The 20,256-nt window shown below is 39.1% G+C and overlaps 1 protein-coding gene across 2 annotated transcripts in view; it reads right to left on the bottom strand.

Moving 5' to 3' along the window:
- plppr1 (phospholipid phosphatase related 1) overlaps nt 1-20,256 on the bottom strand; it is a 57,496-nt gene that overhangs the window by 26,107 nt on the left and 11,133 nt on the right. For both annotated transcript variants that reach the window (XM_063478790.1, XM_063478791.1), the window contains exon 2: nt 9,813-9,923. In XM_063478790.1, coding sequence (XP_063334860.1) covers nt 9,813-9,872 — 60 coding nt within the window. In that variant the 5' untranslated portion in view covers nt 9,873-9,923. The remainder of the gene's footprint in view (nt 1-9,812; nt 9,924-20,256) is intronic.

Genomic DNA, 20,256 nt, shown 5'->3' with positions numbered 1-20,256 from the left:
TTTGATCAAAAGTGATCATTCTTCCAATAGAAAGCACATGACATATATATGTATTATATGAACTATAATACATAAGTGTGTGAACCAGACTGGACAATCTTGCCTGCAGGGTCCAGACAGCGAAGGCAAGAAAGCCGCTGTGTCGACAGAGAAATGTTGGCACGGGCAGTCATGTGACAGATGGCTCTGTGAAGACGTCCAGGTGAGCGCACCTGTGTGTTTATGTGCGCTTTGTCTGTTTTAAGCCTACTCTCTGAATAACACCAAGCTAGTTTATATTATTTTTTGCCCTCTGCTGTTGTTACCAGCATACCCTGCCATGGAGAACATTTTTGTGCAGCTCACACACAATCTCATCTACTGCTATGGTGAACCATAACACTCTGATGCGCACCATATGTAGCCTTGTCACAGTTCATACCTCATAACTAACAATAACAAGCAAAACAGAGCTGCTCACATCAGCAGAAATCCTCCATCTTAAAGCTGCTCGAGAGCATCCAAATTACAGACACGGATACTGGATCCATTTCATGATTTTATGATGTTCAGCAAACAAGCTCCGGCAGGGTAATCGGCTAAAACATTATTCAGGTCTCCTCTGAAAATATGTAAATTCCTCAGCTCGCAGAAATGCCATGTAATACCCTGTGGGATCACGTACCGAAGAATGTCAGGTAAACTGCATATAAACGGGCTTGGACAGATTAATTGGAGGGATGCTATTTATTTATTACTATTTCCATGATTTCATTCAGTGTGACCTTCTACTTATTTGCATTTATTTAAAACAGGCTTAAGCTTGCCTGAAGCTTAATCACAACCACATTTGTATTTGCTCAACAAAAAAAAAAAAAAAAGAAAAAAAAAAGAATTACAGTTGTTGGAACAAATAATTAAGCAGCATTTTACATCTTTACAAAGCACACCTGTTTCCTCTTTACCCCACATTATTCTTCTATCGCTCCAAACTATAAATCATAGAGGGTCACAATCAATCAATAAGCCATTACAAACGACAAGAGTCATCACGTTGTTTCAAATCTTTAAAACCGTCCAAAAGAAACATGTAATTTCAGCTTCTTTAGCCTGACTCCGCTCTCTCAGCAATCTATAGTAGAACCTGCACGGTTGTGAGTCACACCTATAATTACCTTTTGATGTTTAAGTGTACCAAATCTCACTCACCCGAAAAGAAAATTGTGGTGCAGTCTAGTTCCTGGAGGCCACTCTCCACTTTTGTGACTTTCATAAGCTGGCTTTTCTGTGACACGTTCCCACCTGGTCAAAAGTCCTTCTCTCTGCATAAAGCATTAAGTTGTGGCTGCATTATATTCACTCCAGAGCCAGCGTCATACTGCATTAGCTATGTGGAGGGGAGACTGACAGAAGTCTGGCTGTAATAAAATGGTTATACAAAGTTAACGGCAGTATTCTATTATCCTTCTCCACTGGAGTGTAAAATTCACCTATTTTAGCACTGAGGTGTCAGGGAAGGCTTTTTATTTATGTTTTTTGGTGAAGCTCTATTCTTAATGTGGTGTTTCTCAAAGCTTTTGGCACTTGGTAGAAATAACTTGCCCATAAAATATGTAAATCTGCTTTATAAACATCATAACCTCTTTAATCGATATTTTCATATGAGTCTAGTATCTACATCTAATGTGAAAGGGACAGGGCATTGTGACAAACACAAACAGAGCCATCACCTTCACTTTACCGTTTTGATTCAGTCTCTCTTTGTTATGTATTTTTAATTACATCCTACAAAGTCAGTTTGATCATAATAGCCATCCAAAATTAATTAAATCTTTATCCACCCCTCCCGAAGGATTTTTTTTTTTTATCTGCTCTCCCTTCACTTCAAAATCTTTTTACTGTCAGTACCACTGCTCATCTCCTCCCTCACATCATGAAAACAACCAGGAAAATGTTATATAAATCCAACACAAAGTCCTAGATTTTCATTTCACTGTCATGTTGTGTTAGTAGACTGGAAAAAAAGACTGACAGAAATGGGCATCTAAGCCCGACTTGCCAGGCTTTAGACCGTGATATTACACTTCTGTTGTCAGACTTGTCTGTAAGTTACATAGAAGACAGCTACTGTTTTCTGGTTGTTTTGTTTTTTCTACAAACAGGCTTCCAAGTTGGCTACTTAAAGTATAAATGAAAATGGGCATGCAGTTATTTTCAAATGGTTTTATGCCTTTATTTAATTCTTAATAGTGCAAAGACATATCAGTGATTTTTGGAAAAATGCAGGTTCATCTACTGTACTTTGGTCAGCAATACCTTTCAAAAAAGTTGAGTCAGCAGCATGTTTACGACTGTGTTTCATTAACTTATTTCCCAACACTCCATAAGTGTTTGATCTATTTATCAAATTTCATCCCCATCTTAACTGAAAGCCTTAGCCTCTCTGGGGCACTTGTTTTATACCTCATCATGTTACTAATTAACCTCATTGGCTGAGAAACGCTCTGCCAAGCGTCTGCGTTATATAACTTTAAAAACTAAAAAAAAAGATGAGAGTCATAACAGAGTCAAATTTTGATTCAGGTCCATTCATGTGTTAGGCAGAGTGTCCTTTGCCACGTGGAGTTTCAAGACAGATGATTAAATCTTTGTGCAGGGTGTAACAATTGCTCCTGCTCAATTTCAGCAAACAGTACTGTGCTAAAGTCTTGATCCAACTCTCACTTCTTTCTATTTTGCTTCAAAGGAGTCAGACTTTTTCACTTCAGACCTCATACACAACCATTTTCAGAGAAGTGTTTTTGTGTCTATTAACCCACTTAATAGTAACCTATGAATTTTGTGAATTTTATGAATCATTCCAAGCCACCTGACTCAATGGATGAACCAGTGTTTTATCTGCACTACAGTGAGAACTTAGCAAAGGAGGAATTTTAAATTGTATCTTTAGGCACTAGCAGTCTGTCGCAAAAACATACAATTTCTTTCTTTAGCTGACTCTGTGAAAAATGCCAAAGATAACACAGTTTGACAAGCATGAAATTGTATTTTTGCACCAACAAGGGGATTCCCAAAGTGCTATTAGCTGAAAACTTGGCATATTTAAGCATGATATGCAGTGTGTCTTCAAAGGATCTGAGGAAATTGGACAAGCAGAGGACAAAAGAAGAAGAGACATGGCCAAAAAATTATATACAATGGATTAACAATGTTTAAAAAGTCATATCCTTAAGGGAAAAAAATCCAAGAACTGAGAAATGCTTCTGGTTCTTCAGTTGATCCATCTACTGTTTACTAAAGCCTCACCATAAATGGTCTCAGTGGAAGGGTTGCTGTCAAGAAAGCAAAAGAGGAGAAAAAGACTGAGGTATGACGAAATACAGTGGCTTGCAAAAGTATTCGGCCCCCTTGAACTTTTCCACATTTTGTCACATTACAGCCACAAACATGAATCAATTTTATTGAAATTCCACGTGAAAGACCAATACAAAGTGGTGTACACGTGAGAAGTGGAACGAAAATCATACATGATTCCAAACATTTTTTACAAATAAATAACTGAAAAGTGGGGTGAGTGTAATTATTCAGCCCCCTGAGTCAATACTTTGTAGAACCACCTTTTGCTGCAATTACAGCTGCCAGTCTTTTAGGGTATGTCTCTACCAGCTTTGCACATCTAGAGACTGAAATCCTTGTCCATTCTTATTTGCAAAACAGCTCCACAACTGCTCTGTGACGGCCTCAGAGGTTGTCTAAGAGAATATTGGGAGCAACAACACCATGAAGTCCAAAGAACACACCAGACAGGTCAGGGATAAAGTTATTGAGAAATTTAAAGCAGGCTTAGGCTACAAAAAGATTTCCCAAGCCTTGAACATCCCACGGAGCACTGTTCAAGTGATCATTCAGAAATGGAAGGAGCATGGCACAGCTGTAAACCTACCAAGACAAGGCCGTCCACCTAAACTCACAGGCCGAACAAGGAGAGCGCTGATCAGAAATGCAGCCAAGAGGCCCATGGTGACTCTGGACGAGCTGTAGAGATCTACAGCTCAGATGGGAGAATCTGTCCATAGGACAACTATTAGTCGTGCACTGCACAAAGTTGGCCTTTATGGAAGAGTGGCAAGAAGAAAGCCATTGTTAACAGCAAACCATAAGAAGTCCCGTTTGCAGTTTGCCACAAGCCATGTGGGGGACACAGCAAACATGTGGAAGAAGGTGCTCTGGTCAGATGAGACCAAAATGGAACTTTTTGGCCAAAATGCAAAACGCTATGTGTGGTGGAAAACTAACACTGCACATCACTCTGAACACACCATCCCCGCTGTCAAATATGGTGGTGGCAGCATCATGCTCTGGGGGTGCTTCTCTTCAGCAGGGACAGGGAAGCTGGTCAGAGTTGATGGGAAGATGGATGGAGCCAAATACACAGCAATCTTGGAAGAAAACCTCTTGGAGTCTGCAAAAGACTTGAGACTGGGGCTGAGGTTCACCTTCCAGCAGGACAACGACCCTAAACATAAAGCCAGGGCAACAATGGAATGGTTTAAAACCAAACATATCCATGTGTTAGAATGGCCCAGTCAAAGTCCAGATCTAAATCCAATCGAGAATCTGTGGCAAGATCTGAAAACTGCTGTTCACAAACGCTGTCCATCTAATCTGACTGAGCTGGAGCTGATTTGCAAAGAAGAATGGGCAAGGATTTCAGTCTGTAGATGTGCAAAGCTGGTAGAGACATACCCTAAAAGACTGGCAGCTGTAATTGCAGCAAAAGGTGGTTCTACAAAGTATTGACTCAGGGGGCTGAATAATTACGCACACCCCACTTTGCAGTTATTTATTTGTAAAAAATGTTTGGAATCATGTATGATTTTCATTCCACTTCTCACGTGTACACCACTTTGTATTGGTCTTTCACGTGGAATTCCAATAAAATTGATTCATGTTTGTGGCTGTAATGTGACAAAATGTGGAAAAGTTCAAGGGGGCCGAATACTTTTGCAAGCCACTGTATATAAGAACTAGACTTAAAATCAAAGGCATCAGGTCATATAGAGCGATGATTGGGTCTCATTTCAGCCAGTGGTGCTCAGGAACTTTTGAAAATTGATGGAATTAAGAATGTTAAAGCTAAAAATTGAAGCATTGTGCGATGAGCTTGACAGAGAACGGAACAAAGAGGCAGCGAACATCCAAAGAACAGCTCTGAATGTCCTTCAAGAAGAAAGCTAGCCTAAGAGAGTTCAGGCTGTGTTAGAGAATAAAGGCGGTGATACCACATAATGCCTTTCAAACTCATTAGAATTCACTCTTCATTTTACAGCAACTTTACAGCTGAACTGGGTTTAGAGTATGAAGTGCATTTCAGCTGTTTTTGTACAAAGAAATATCACCTCAGGCACATTGTGTACACCTGGGCCTTCCCATTTTCAGTTGTTTTGTTAGTTTAACAGTTTTTAGAAACAACTAATAATATTCATACTCTAAACCTAAAACCATTAGAGCCACTTATTTTAATGAATATTTCAGACAGACAGCTGTTTGCCTTCACTGCTCGTGAGACATAACAGCACACACATATTCACATTAGCTTCATTTTCCAGTACAAATTACGTCAAACACTGGAATTCAGTTCACACAATATCTGACTTCTTCTGAGCTAAATAACAAAGCCGCTCCCTGCAGTAATGACTGCATGTTGGGAAGTTTACTGTCTAAATTGTGTATACCTAACTAGAAGCTTTAATTAAAGCTTCTAGGAGATAAGGAAAACAAAGAAGATAAAAGAAAGACATTTTCTCAGGAGATTGGTTTACTTCCAAATTGTCTGGCAACCTGTGCTGCTTTAGCAGGCTGCTAACAGTGAGTGCATCCAGCTTTTTCTTCAACCATGCAAAACCGGAAAAAGCTAAATAGCTGTAGCTAGATTAATGAGAGCCCACAGCTCTATACATTACATAATCCCATGCAGGGTAGGTACAGGATATATCGGTCCTCTCTTCGCTCTTCCCAGCTTGTCTCCACAGCTCAGCCTTTAATTAATTTCTCATAACTTTTCACTTTTTCCTTCCACTTCCTTCCCCCTTTTTTGCTTGTTTCATCCTATCTGTATTCCTCCTCCCTCATGCCCCATCTTTTTTTTTTTTTGCAACCCCTTTCATCTCCCAATTTTCCTCCGCACACTCAGAGAGACAAATGGCAGCAACAAATGAACATCCTGACGTCAAGTAACAGATGAAATAAAGGCAACAAGTTACACGAATAAATAAACAAATCACCACAAATAAACATCCTCCCTGTCAGACTGCCTCTGGCACTGAACTACATGGCCCAGCTGCTCCAATCAGGCCCCTCCGTCTTGATCATGTGACGGCAGTGTTCCTCTGCCTTGCTGTGTTCGTGACAGGCAGGGTGAGTAAGAGAAGGAGGGAGAGAAGAAACAAAAGGAGCAGGAAAAAGGAGCGAGACGAACCAAGATGTAGTGATTTAGAGGATGGGAAACTGAAGGGGAGAAAGAGCTCCTGTGGCACCACGTGAAATAGGAAGAGAAGAGAGAAGAGATTGAGGGAGGAAGCAAGTACAGCCGAGGAAGGAGGGGCAGGAGAGAAATGAGGCTGCGAGGACGTGACGAAGACATCAAAGAGGGGGAGAAAGAGAAATCGAGGATGAGCAGAATGAAACAGGGAGATAGATAGCATGCCTTTGACAAGTGTCACTGAAGAAAAAAGGGGGAGTAAGTGAAAACAGGGTAATGAAAATTAGAAAAGAAGCTTGCTACTCATCAGGGTATTACAGTGTCTCTCTTAATAAGAATGTAGTAAAGCCCAGTTTAAAAAATGCTAAATATGCCCGTATAGAAGCTCTAACTGATGAGTACAACTACATTTGAAATACCATTTAAAGACTCAATATATAGCTGCACCTCATCACTTTAGCCTTGCAGTTCTATAAAGCCGGCTGCTTTGAGAGAGACGTATAATAAAAAAAAAGGTCAATATCGAAGCGTGAGAGGCCAAGTTGAGATTCTCTTCGGAATAAATATGTCAGATAGCCGAACGCTGATAGATAGCTAAAGTTGGCGGTGTAGTATTGTATGAGAAATGGGGAGCAAATGCATTTGGAAGCAAAATCTGACCACTGAGCAAATAAAAAAGTTCAAAATAGGTCGCATGATAGCATTTATTAATACTTCGATCCAGGGAAAATTCATTTTGATATTCTGGAAAAATAAATTACAACACAAATTGGCCAATATTGTGCAAAGAACACGCACACAAAGACGTCGTCATTACTTACAGATGAAGTTTTTTAAAAGTCACTTTGTTCATCATCACACTAGCATTGAACATTTAGCCACTAAAAAGTTGATGTTCATTTGCCACTGGCATTGGTGAATGACACATGTCCATCAATAAGAACTGGCCTAGAGGCCGGTGGGTAACCCTGAAGCATCCTACGGTCACTAAGGAAAATCTACACTCCCCTCTGATCAGCTAATGGTTGCTGGAAGTTGCTGTTGGCAGGTGAAATCAGTTGCAAAGAGGGCGCTGCACCGAAAACCTCCTTGTGAGTCCTTTGGTTGCTCACAGAGTGCTATAGTTTACATGGAAGTTATCAGCTTGTCATCAAACACTTGTTGTAGCTGTAGTGATACTTTGAAAAAAGCGTGACGCAAACCAGAAACATTTGCCTTCAAAAAAAAAAAAAAAAAAAAAAAAAAAGGTTTTTCTTCAGTGCCGCAGCCGACATATTTCGATAGGTGAAACTTTGGAAAACAAACAAAAAAGTCTGAATCTTCGGTGCAAACTATATGCAACAATCTGCTGCTTGGTCATAGCAACATGCTAGCGAACAAACTGGGGACTGCCTCAAACTGGGGACTGCCACCAACCTCCAGTAATCACTCAGCATATTTTTGCCTAGCCACCGGTAGTTACCAAGGGGACACCAGCTAACTTTCGTCCTACATGTCTGGGGCTTTAGCAATCTATTTCACAGCAGCTGCCAGCAGCTTCTAGCATCCACTAGAAACCAGACAGGGAATAACGTGTATTCCCTGGTGGTTGCCAGATGGTCGCTAGGCCTATTGTATATTACCCATAATGCTCAGGTAATGTATCAAACCCACTGTTAGACTTATTGAATATAAAATCCAGTCTGATGGATAATATTTCCAACATATTGCTGTACTTGCATTTAAAACACTGACTTATCAGTACTTACCACCTAGATGTTTAATGTATCACCAGCTTAATCAGTGGTTACATTAAACCTGCCCCTCGTTATATGTCCTAATATTTGTTTGTTTTTTAAAGAGGCCATCTCAGCATTCCACACAGCGTTCCAGCACTGACACTTCAAAACTCTAAATGAGCAAATAACTGTACAATGGTGACACATCGTCAAACAGAAGGAACTGTCTAAAAGAGCTTTTTTAATGATGAGTCACGTCTCACATCTAAAAATAATGTATACCAAGATGATGTTTTACAGCTGCAGTATTTTTGATGTTGTTTTGTAGTTTATAGTTACTGTTTATGGCAATTTTCTCACATAAAATAAGCAGTTTGGCTCAGTGGGAGTGAAAGTGACATAGTAACTGACTACATGTGATCTATGAGGTAAAAACATACAATCACTGCACATCCATGGCCACTGTCTCCTGTTTTTTTTTTTCTTTTATTTGTTTTCCATCTAGTATTTTTAGCTCTAGGCTTTTCAAATTGAAGCTGGCATAGATAATACTGGAGCAAAATTAGACAACACAATCTCATAAGTGACGGTTATGAAACCACATAATATTATAAAGGAAATTATCATCTAGAGGAAGTGCTAGTGGAATGCTATATTGCAAACAATGTACTGTTTGGACTGAAGCATAGACTTATTTTGGATGAGAGATGAGAGGCAGGGTATACGCTGGATCTGAGGAATGGCTCCATTTCTCTCTTTCAGATGTAAAATAGAGTATGTTGAATTCATCGGTTTTTGTTTTGTTTGTTTTTTTGTCACTTACTGCACTTTTCTTGAGGAGGCACATGTTCAAAGAGAAACCACGTGATGTCTGTTTCATCACCATTGCAGATGCTGAGAGCATGTGCAGCAGTTCTGATTCTCAGAATGGTTTTCACTCTGGCTGTGGGTGGAAATAAAGTGTTCAGTGACATTTCCTATTGCACATCCTATCAGTGTAGTCTTAAACTCACTACACATGCATGCGAGAGTCACATTTCACTTATCTTGGAGGACACGCCCAGGATCACACTAGCAGGCAGTAACACTAATTAACAGAAGGTAACAGTCCCATTATGGATGAGTGTCAGGAAAAATGAGTCAGACAAAAAGGTCGGGCAAGAAGAAAGCATGAGATAAAGGCAGAAAGAACATGAGTGTAAACCGATCTGAGACTGTGATGCAGGATATTTCGTCTGAGATGTGTGTCTCTGTGTGAGAGGAAGAACGAGTAAAACACAAAGAGAGATGGAGGAGAATAACACAAAGTGTCCTGAGACATCTCTCTGATTAAGGACTTTCAGCTGACACAGTAATTAAAAATTCAGGAGCTGCACAACTCTTACACACACACAGACTTGCCCAATTACAAACACGCATGCATTCAGCTCCACACTCATTTCAACACTTTACACTCTGGTTAGCTGTGTACAGTTTATCAGAAGATTGGTCGTTCACTTATGGTAAATTAACACTCAAAACCACATTTCCATCATGTTCATTTGCCAAACAAGGGTCATATGCATGAATCGACCACTTTATGCAGAAGCCCAGATTATCACACAAAAACAATGCATGCACGCACACTCCCTCACCTCTACAAAGATGAAACATGGGATGATGGAGTAGCTGCGCAGGGTGTTGTTAGACGCCATCTTGTCTCCTGTCGGGAGACTAACGTTCTCAGGATTCACTGCAGGGTCACTCTGCAAAGACAGAAACATCAAGTGTCAGCTGCCATCATCTGATAATGACAGAAATGCATCTACTTCATCTATTTTATTAGGAGTCCTCAGCAAGATCGGCTATTGATGAGAACCATGTTAACTATTACTCTTTTTTTTACATTTACAAAAGATAATAAATAATTTAAAAGCAGATAAGAGATTGCTTTGTTACATTGCAGAAACTAAATTAGAGTTCTACTTGTCAAAAAAAACCCAAAAAAACCCACACACAAAGATTGTGGTTCGCCAGCTCCTTCCGAGGGATCCCCACAATTCCCAGATCTCTTAGGAAATTCAATCCCTGTGTTGTTGCCAAGGTCAGCCCTTGGGTCTTTTACCAGCCAGCTGTGCTTCCTGTCTATTTTTGTCAATCAACATAAGGCACCTAAGAAAGCTGTTTGGCCTTAATGACTGCAAGAGAAACAGTAAGAATTGGCTTGTATGCAGGTGCAGTTTTCCATATCTAAAAATCTCCCAAGGCCTCAAACACCATGGAGAAAAACTGATCCCCTCTACTATGCAGCTGTATGTCACTAGAGGTCATTTAAGCATCTGGTCTTCCGATTCCAAATGTTTCTGAGTGAGAAAAGAAGAGTTGCCATCACTTTATATTCACCCCAATCGAGTCACCGCAAAGTTGTGGTCATTTTCATAAGAAGTCCCCTGCTTTGCGTTCACCATCACTACATTATATCAAATTTCACTGGCATCCTAAAGCTATTGTTCACTATAGGAGTGCTAACCTGTGGACACAATTTAACCTAAAAAGTATATACAGTGATGTGCAAAAGTCTTGAACCTTGAGCTGCACAACACGCTTTTTAATTCTTCTTAGTCTTAATTAGTCTTTCATTTCTTCTTAGTCTTCAGGAAAAGTTCTCCAGGCTTCTTTAAGGGCATTCTCCTCCACCATATTTTACACATGGCTGTAGACACTCGTTGTTGTATATCTCTCCTGAACTTCTCCATATATATTGATAATGATTTAAAACAAATGTTTCAAATTTGTATTCATCACCCCATAAAACCTGCTGTCACTGATTTTCACTTCAGCTCTCGTCTAATGTGGCCTTTTCTCTCAGTTTCTCTTCCTGATGAATGGTTTCTTGACAGCCACCGTTCCACTGACATTTCTGATGAAGTCTTGGCGAATACTAACAGATCGTCTGAAGGGCTAAATGCATGTCTCCGGTCCCGTGTCAGGTCATTGCTGGATTTCTTCCTACTTTTAAAGGCATGACTTTCAGATACTGCTCATGTGCTGTAGATTTTTTTTTTTTATGTCTGTCACTTTTGCCCTCCACAACAAATTGTTATTTTTTGTTATTATTTAAATATTGTTTATGCCACCAACAAATTATTTGTTTTTGTGATAGGCTGTTAGCAACAAAAGTGCCTAAAGATACCATTTAAAATAGCTTCTTTGCTAAGTACTCTGTTCTGTGTAGACTAAACAGGTCAATCCCTCAAGTTAGTTGCCTTAAATGATTCAAGCTAAGCCACTTAACTTGACCTAGCTTAACCAAGAAAAAGGAAATACTCTTTTTAGACTAAAAAGGGGCGAAAAAGCAGCTAATGTCCAAAGCAAAAGTCTGAAAAACCGTCAAAAAGCTTGAAGAACTATTGCTCATGAACACGTCTGGTTCCTTTGAAGCAAAATGAGGGTTGGCTCAAGACTTTTGCACAGTCTTCACTTTTTGTTAATTTTCTTAGCTGGTTTTTAGCTAATTTCTCAGTCTGGGTAAAGCTCTTTAACTGTATTTTTAACAGCACAAAGCCCAATACAAAATACATCTTCAGAAAGCATTTACTAATCCTGTCAGCTTTGTTCAGTTGAGAACAAAAGCAAATTCTTAATGAAACAACACAGCAGTATTAACCTTATTAATAAAATTCAATTTAACTTCTGAAGCCGCGCTGATGGAGCCAATCTTCTGCACTCGAACTGCCGCTGCTTCCGTTCTCCTTCTGTCAATCTGTCGTGTTCTTTAACTGCATTTCATTATGGCTTCTAATTGTCGAAAAACAATAACATAGCTATTCCCCACAGAGAACAGCAAGCTCACTAGTGAGCGTGAGAAACAAATATGTAGTGAACAACAGAATACTGGAAAAACAAAAACAGCAGTGTCATTTGATTTTCTGCATCCAAACCAGTCTGATATGGCTTTCAGTTTCCAATTGCTGAGCACTGGCAGCGCAAGAGGTGCCTTGCAGTTTCAGTGGGTGTAGATTAGGCAGGATTAAAAAGTGGTTAAGGAAATCCAGAAATGTCAGTATCTGCTGGAGTAATTGTTGATTTATTCGTGTTAATCAACAAAGCTCTGACCTCACGCAGATATTTAATGTGTCTTATTGGCTTGTAATCGCTCCTAATTCCTCATTAAAGGGTAACCTTGCTAATTTGAGCTTCTCTCTATCTACAGCACAATTCTGAATCATTAAAAGGCTGGAGGAGCATGAACGAGGGGGTCTGTTACAGAGCAAAGTTGGAGAGAAAAATAGCAGTTATTTGATTTGTGCTTTCTTAGTTTCTTCCTCTTTTTCTATCTTCTATCTAAACTATTCATCATAAATGAACACCTGCTACAGAAAGATTAGATGGTAGAATTATACTACTTCTGCTTTATACCTCATATATATTCATACATATACATATCTTATGAGCTCCTCAACAATTTAATATTTGAGGCTGTGTGCTTTCCTGTTTCAGCAATTTTTATAATAATATTCTTAAAAAGCTGCAACAAGTAAAGAGTTAGTATAAATTAATACTTTCACATTTTGTTGTAGGGTTGTTTATCAAAATTGGTTCTTTTAAAGGTAGTGACTAAATGACCAAGTTTGGATTCACACTAAATCAATCACATTTCTCTACCAAAGCACAGATAAGAGCAGGTGAGACAAGAAAAAAAAAGAGAGACCATGTGACATCACTTCCAACAAACATAGCAACCTACAAGTTGTTTCAGGCTTTCACTATGCGTGATTTTCACTACACAAAACCTGAACTAAAAGAATTCATCAAATTCATCATTAATTCAAAAGCAACTTATATTAGACTTCGCGTAACAAGGTAAGGGTCTGGAAACATAACTGCAAAAAAGCTGCTCAATTAAAAAACAATTAGACACTAACACAACCAAACAAATATGTGTGCTATTGATATAATGTTTAAAAATTTCATTTTTGAACATTATAGCCAACATCAATACTGGTGAACTGTAGGTTCCTCTGAGAGAGGTGTTACTCAAATTACAAATGCATGGCAGTGGGTGCATTAATGAAAACTTCGGAGAACATACAAACGCATAAGGCCAAACACACGAAGCCATTAACTTGCATCTATTAAAAATCATAGTTATTTTTAGTATGCAATTCAGAATGAGATGCAATTTTTCAGATAATAATCTCTATAGTCAAGAATCAAGCAAAAAAAAAAAAAAACCCTCACTGAGCATTAGCAACAACTATGTAAAATAGCACTTATTAAATATTTATATGCATTTGAGGACCTCTCGCTCTTTCTCTCTCCTCAACCTTTCATTTTTCTGACCAGTTCACCAGGTAAGTAAATGTTACTTCTAGAAAAGCAGATAAGGGTAGATAGAGGCAGCTTGCATGCATCTCTGCGCAACCAGAGACTGCAGGGAAATCGTACAGTCTGGTGACAAGAGTTACAGCTAATGCAAGGATTCTGGGTGGTCTGTTAACTCATTCCAGTTTGCTATAGTATCACTAGTGAAACTAGATGTTACACAGCAGGTTAGAACAACCATCAGGCCACTGGGAAATGTCCCAGTGCTCCCAACTGGCTAGCAGTCACTGCGGATAATGATCACGTGACCATGCATCCTATATGTGTTTAAAGCTACAGTAGGCAGGAATCTATACACATCCTCCTGCAGCAGTTCTCTCTCCCCTCCCTCTTCTAAGCCCAGAGATGCACACATATGCAAGTGCTTCATGAACTTTCCTTTTCCAGATGAAAGACTTCGTCAGATCTGGTCCTGAAAAGCAATATCCTAAAATCTCCCATCAAGGACTAGATTTTCTAAAAACAGAGCCCAGAGGAAGTGCGGGAGAACATCGTAAGTACAATATACGCCAAAATGTTTTTTGGGGGGATTTTTTCCCAAATGATGCCAAAACAAGTATACAAAAATACAATAGTCTCTGCATTTCTTTTCTAAAAGAAGTGCCTCCCAGCAGAAGCTTTATATTAAAAGAACAAACAGGAAGGTGCATCAATTTTTAAACGCAGGGAAACAAACAGATGAAACACCCAGAATTTCAAGCTTTTACCTTAAAGGTCATGAATAAAGTAAGTAAACTGTACACAATGAATTAAGATTTAATTTGATTTATGAGATTTATAGTTGTTAATGTATAGATAATTATTATCCATTAACAATTTATTAGATAAATATATTAACTACAAATTATTAAAATAACTAATAGCTTGTTAAAGGGACATAGCAGTTCAGAAGTTAGCTCAAAGATTTTTTTCTCATTTTATTACATTGCCTCAAGTTGTCTATATGCTGAAAAGATACAGTAAATGTTTAGTTTAATGCCTTTACTGGAACACACTACCAGACTTTGCTCAAGATGTCAACATACCCACCATACTCCTAATTGTTTTGTAACTGCATTTGTCCCTGTGTGGTATTAGATTACAAGGGAAAGACTCCAACAACACGACATTTAATAGTGATGCTGCACTTACTTCAACTAAATTGAGAGTGATTCAATGTGAACCTACTAATATTAAATTTGAAATTCAAATGCATCTTTACCCTTCATACTTTTTTACTTATGCATGTCACAAAAAGTTAATTAAGATCTACAATCACTAGACACTTTATTAGGTATATCTGGTACACATTTGACACACTGTTAGTTCCCCTTAGTTCCTTGTGTTCTTGAACACCGCCTCACTGTACATAAATGGCCTCCACAGATTTCAGTCAGATCAGGATGGGAGATGGGAACGGGTAGATTCAGATCATGGATGTGCAGCCGACAAATCTGCAACAATTGTGTGATGACATTAAGTCAATATGGAAAAAATAATCTCAGGCATGTTTCCAGCACCTCGCGGAGTCTTTACCACAAAGGATTAAGGCAGTCTAGGTGTGCCTAACAAAGTGCCCAATGAGTGTGTTTCCCTGTTATTACTGATGATTTAGAAGAGGTAGCAAAGGCAACTGCATTAGCAACAATATTACCAAAATATTAGCATCTACTATACAGCACTGTATACTGGAAATACACAATAAGACAGTCTCTCTGCTAAGTTAAAGCCTCACACAAAGATTTACTGATCCCAACACTCACCCTGATTTGAAACCAAACACTTCAGTTTCACTGAGTCATTAGACAAAGACAGACAGCAATGTTGGCATGTCTAATCAGTCCCTAAGTGCCCGTCCCATCTCATTTAACACTCAATCCAGGCTACTCAAGTCAGTATTAGATAGCAACAATCCACCCATCAGTTTTATAGCACTTACAGCACTTCACCTGAGGTTCAAAAAAACAAATTGCTGCTGGTGCCTGTATCTGAAACACCAACAACACATGAGCACATTTTTAAACCTGTGAGACTGTGGCTGCAGGATATCAAGCTGCTACATCTTATATACCCATAAAAGAAAATGTTCCAGTCTATCTTCGTCTACCCTTGAAGAAAGATCAGTGCACGTGTTGCTGTAACACAGCATCACTACAGACGTGGAACAGACTTGCTCTGCTGCCCAAGGTCACATGAGCAGAGTGGATAGCTGTCTAGTGTGCGTGAACTGAGGTGTTCCGGTTTAAGGATCAACTTCCAGTTCACTAAAATTGCCAGCACCCACATCAAAAGCCTTGAATGTCATTGAAAAATCTATTAATGGAACCCTACGCTAGTCATCCTTGCAATCCATCTCAGTACATATTAACAGTATCATCAGCCTCCGGTGACTCAGTAACTTTTCAGATTATGGCATCAACAGCAGAGAAGAAATTGAATAGTCATAGTCATAAAAAAGCCTCCCAAAGTCAGTGACCATACTAATCACATTAACAGACTCCAAGGTATGATATGTTTAAAAAAAAAAAAAAAAAAAAAACTCAAGAGCAATTATTTATAATTTCTACATCTTACTGCATTCAACCATGATTTTACAAAGGCAGTCAAATGGAAAGACTTCATGTATCCTGCTATGTTTTTTTTTGTTGTTTTGTGTTTATCGTTGTAGTAAATCTGATCAGAGATACTTGTTTGAGTTTTTATGTACTACTAAATAACTCCCAGTGTATTTAGTATGTATGAACAACAGGGTACATTTGTTTTTTCTAGACTGGTGCATTAAAAATTTGTTACCTTTGAGATTTAAGTCAAAGCACAGCTGATGATAGTCAACAAAAATAGTCAGTAGAGCCCAGCCAATGAAGACATTTGGACAAAATATGTGTATTTGTGTAAAACACTTTAAAGAAATCAGTAATATGGCCAAGGGGTGAGCGGTATAAACGGTATACAGTAGAAACGATATGAATTTGGCCAATGGTAGAGATTTTGACTATACCGCAATAGCGCATGTTGATGGTGTCATCAAGCTGCGCCTGTTTTGGTCGAAAGCATCGCAGCGGCTGCAATTAATATCATCTGCAAATTGGGTGACAGTAATAGCGAAGAGACGAAGCACGTTTTGGAATATGAGCCAAAAACTGCGCTTCCTCCACTTCCATACCATTGATTCATTAATGTTGAATTCTCTCGCAGCTGCTCTATTCCCAAGTGCAATACTCTTTTTCCGACAAAGTTGTATTTTTACTGAGTTGTATAAAGCATCTGTATTCTATTTTTATCCTATTGTATATTTTATTCTATTTATTCTACTGTATATAGTATTTTATTTTATTCTATTCTGTACAGTTGTGTACAGTATTTTATTCTTACTGTATTCTAACTTTTGCACTGTCCACTTCCTGCTGTGACAAAACAAATTTCCCACGTGTGGGACTAATAAAGGTTATCTTATCTTATCTTATGTTGTTGCAGTATATTAATAACTAACCTCATATTGTGGATGGATAATCTCAGTTGTTGTCCTGACTTAAGTTTGGTCCGTTTACAGCATCCTGCCATGCGATTGCATTTGACCCTCACGTTAGCTTTTATCGAGTGGAAAAAAGTTAGTGTTCATCCATCAGCTTCACTGTTTATGTTATACTAACATAGCTGTGTCGCTAGCGATCACGTAGCACATCATTATATACCAGCTAGTCCAACTTCAGTAACCCTACAAAAGTCATTGCTGTTTAGTTTCCTGTCTTCGTTTATGTTGGAAGTGATAGCAGAGCTGTACGTTTTATTTTTTTCTAGAAACCTCTCTGTCAGAACATGCTATATCATGTTTAGGTAGAAACTAGCAAGCTAACTTCCAGCTAACTTCTAATTCTGCTCGGTTTTCATGTTTGCCTGGATATTAAACTTAATTGTTACACCTGGTAAAGCAGCGACACTGACCATTTTATTAAAGATGAACGAATTTAGACAGTTTTTAACGCTCAGTGTTCGTTTGACTTTGGGACCTGAAGCGGACGGAATTTTGGACCCAGATTACTCTGCGAGGCTCCTGACTACGGTAGCGGTAATGCTCAGACAATCCATTAAGCGGTGCAGCTTCGTAGCTTACCAAAGTCGTACTAAAACATTTTTGACAGATTTTTGAGCGCCGTGTACCACATAAAATCGGTTTGAGATGAATAAGCACAACCAGAATTCATACCTTAAGGCACACCGGATTATAAGGCGCACTGTCGATTTTTGAGAAAACTAAAGGATTCTAAGTGCGCCTTATAGTGCAAAAATAAGGAAGAAAAGAATATATCGCGATATATATCGTTACCGCACATGCTTTAAGTTATACTGCGATATGGATTTTAGGCCATATCGCCCAGCCCTAATATGGCCTCATTCTGTAGCAGACAGGGAATCAAAGTCAAACGGAAGACGTAGCAAGTACAGTGCCAACCTCCAGACAATCTAGTAAACAGTAGGATCCTTTTACATGTACACATGTAAATAAGGAAGTGATTCGATTTTTGTCAGGCCAGTAACAAAATATGAAGGAGATGTTTTGGGTTTGTGTTTCCCATCCAAGCATCCTGGCAGTTCATTTCATCATAAATCTGGTTAAAGTATAGGTTGAGTGGGAGTTACCGGATCTACTGTTTTTAGTTTGGGTTTCTATTAGTTTTCCAAAACTAGTTTAGGGGAGAAGCCTGAATCTGATGATCCATTGTGTGGTTGGTTCAGGGTTTTCTCCGTCTTTTGTTTGTTTTAGCTGGAACTCCCGTTTCCTTTTGTTTCCAACTGCAATTTCTGTTGAATGGCAGCAGTGTTGTGGTATCTCAAATGTTGGGTTGCTTTGAACCTTAAATTTAGGGATCATAACAGTAATTTACTCCAAAAAGCTTTAAACTAGTGACCCTCTGTAAAGTAGGAAAATTGAGTGTTTCCAAAACTGAATCTGTTAACTATCTATTAGTGAAAGGCTTGAGACTGTTCTGCCTACACTTTTACTTACTCCGTGGATAATACTGCAGACATGGATGGGAAAAAAAATGCAGCAGTTGAACCGCAATCTCAGTGATTTTACTAGGGGACTCTTTGACAGATGATTGAAATCAGAAAATTGAAGGGGGCTGCACTCAGCATCCAAACAATTGACACCACATTCATTTGTTGCTCAGACACTACGACAGCCTGAACTGCACCTAGTCATGGTAAAGTCAACATGATTTCTCTTTTTCTGGTGCCTAAAAACCCAGAGTCTGAAGAGAATTTCAACAAAGGAACACTTTTCTTCCAATACCAAAAGACACTTAATTACAGTGAGTCAGATGAAAGGTGATCAGATCGTCTCACCAGAGGGTAGATCATCAAACGAGCTGCCTACAGGCCTCGTCACGATTCATCAGCATCTCCTCCTCTCAGCCACTCAGCTGTGATGACTTTGTCTGGATGTGACTGCTTTTCTCTCACAGACAGCAAGAGCTGACTGTGAAATATTGAGCACAGAAATATTGTACCTGATTGACCATCTCCTGGTCTCCAGCTGAGTTGTTCTGCTGGAGTGTGATGACTGTCTGAATGTCACAATGACAGAGTTTGTGATAGAGCGAGTGGCTGGCCATGGAAAAATGAAATATTACCTCCCGTTATCACTGCTGGCCTGTTGTTGCTGTAGCCTTGATGTGTCCTCTTTCTACTCTACTTGAACAGAGCTACATCTGTTACTGAAGTCTAAAAAAAAAAAAAAAAAGGCTGAATTTTTAAGGCACCCTGGCTGCTTCAGTACATCATGTTCAGAAATACCAGCACAAGGAAATATACTACCAAAGAAATATAATAACAGGGCAACAGAATACTAGTGGTCCATTCATCCAGTCTAAATTGGTTAAAAAAAAAAATAAAAAAATTAACACCAGCTACTTCATTAGTGGGTCAGATCCCCTTTTGCCTTCAGAACTGCCTTAACTGCCACTATAGCTCACCTAGTGCAGCAGCCAATATGAGAAGGCTTGGAGTCTGCCCCAGAGTTTATGTTTCATTTGTGTTATGGTGAGGTCAGGAACAATGCTCATTGTTTCGACTGTTGTAGTAATTTTATCTAATATGTAAATCTGAGTGTGCAGGTGCCTCTTCTTGACTGGTGCATCCAGGGGGACGGATCGTACCGATTAGCTAATGACCAGGAGGCAGCATATAAGAAGACACCGCCATGGACGGCCAGTCATTCATCCTCGGCCCATCCCAACCGGCAGACTGTGTGTTCACTGTTTAGTAATGTTTGTTTAATGCAGGAGTATGTAGGGGTGGACCACCTTTTTGTTTGATTACAGTTTTCTCCTGTTTTTGTTAGTTAGGGAGGCAAGTCATTGTCGTTTGGTATAATTCTTTTGGATAGGTAAGTTTGATTTATCCCTGAGATAGGCTCCCTTTTGTTTGTTGTTTTGGCCTTAGGTTCACCCCGAAGTTATAATTCGCTCCCTTCCTTTGTTTCTAAATTCACTCATTGTAAATACAGTGGCTTGCAAAAGTATTCGGCCCCCTTGAACTTTCCCACATTTTGTCACATTACAGCCACAAACATGAATCAATTTTATTGGAATTCCACGTGAAAGACTAATACAAAGTGGTGTACACGTGAGAAGTGGAACGAAAATCATACATGATTCCAAACATTTTTTACAAATAAATAACTGCAAAGTGGGGTGTGCGTAATTATTCAGCCCCCTTTGGTCTGAGTGCAGT

The sequence above is a fragment of the Pelmatolapia mariae genome, linkage group LG7, assembly GCF_036321145.2.
Source record: "Pelmatolapia mariae isolate MD_Pm_ZW linkage group LG7, Pm_UMD_F_2, whole genome shotgun sequence".
In the NCBI taxonomy this organism is placed as follows: domain Eukaryota; kingdom Metazoa; phylum Chordata; class Actinopteri; order Cichliformes; family Cichlidae; genus Pelmatolapia; species Pelmatolapia mariae.
The sequence above is the reverse complement of the archived record's forward strand: the minus strand, read 5'-3'. Positions and strand labels throughout refer to the sequence as shown.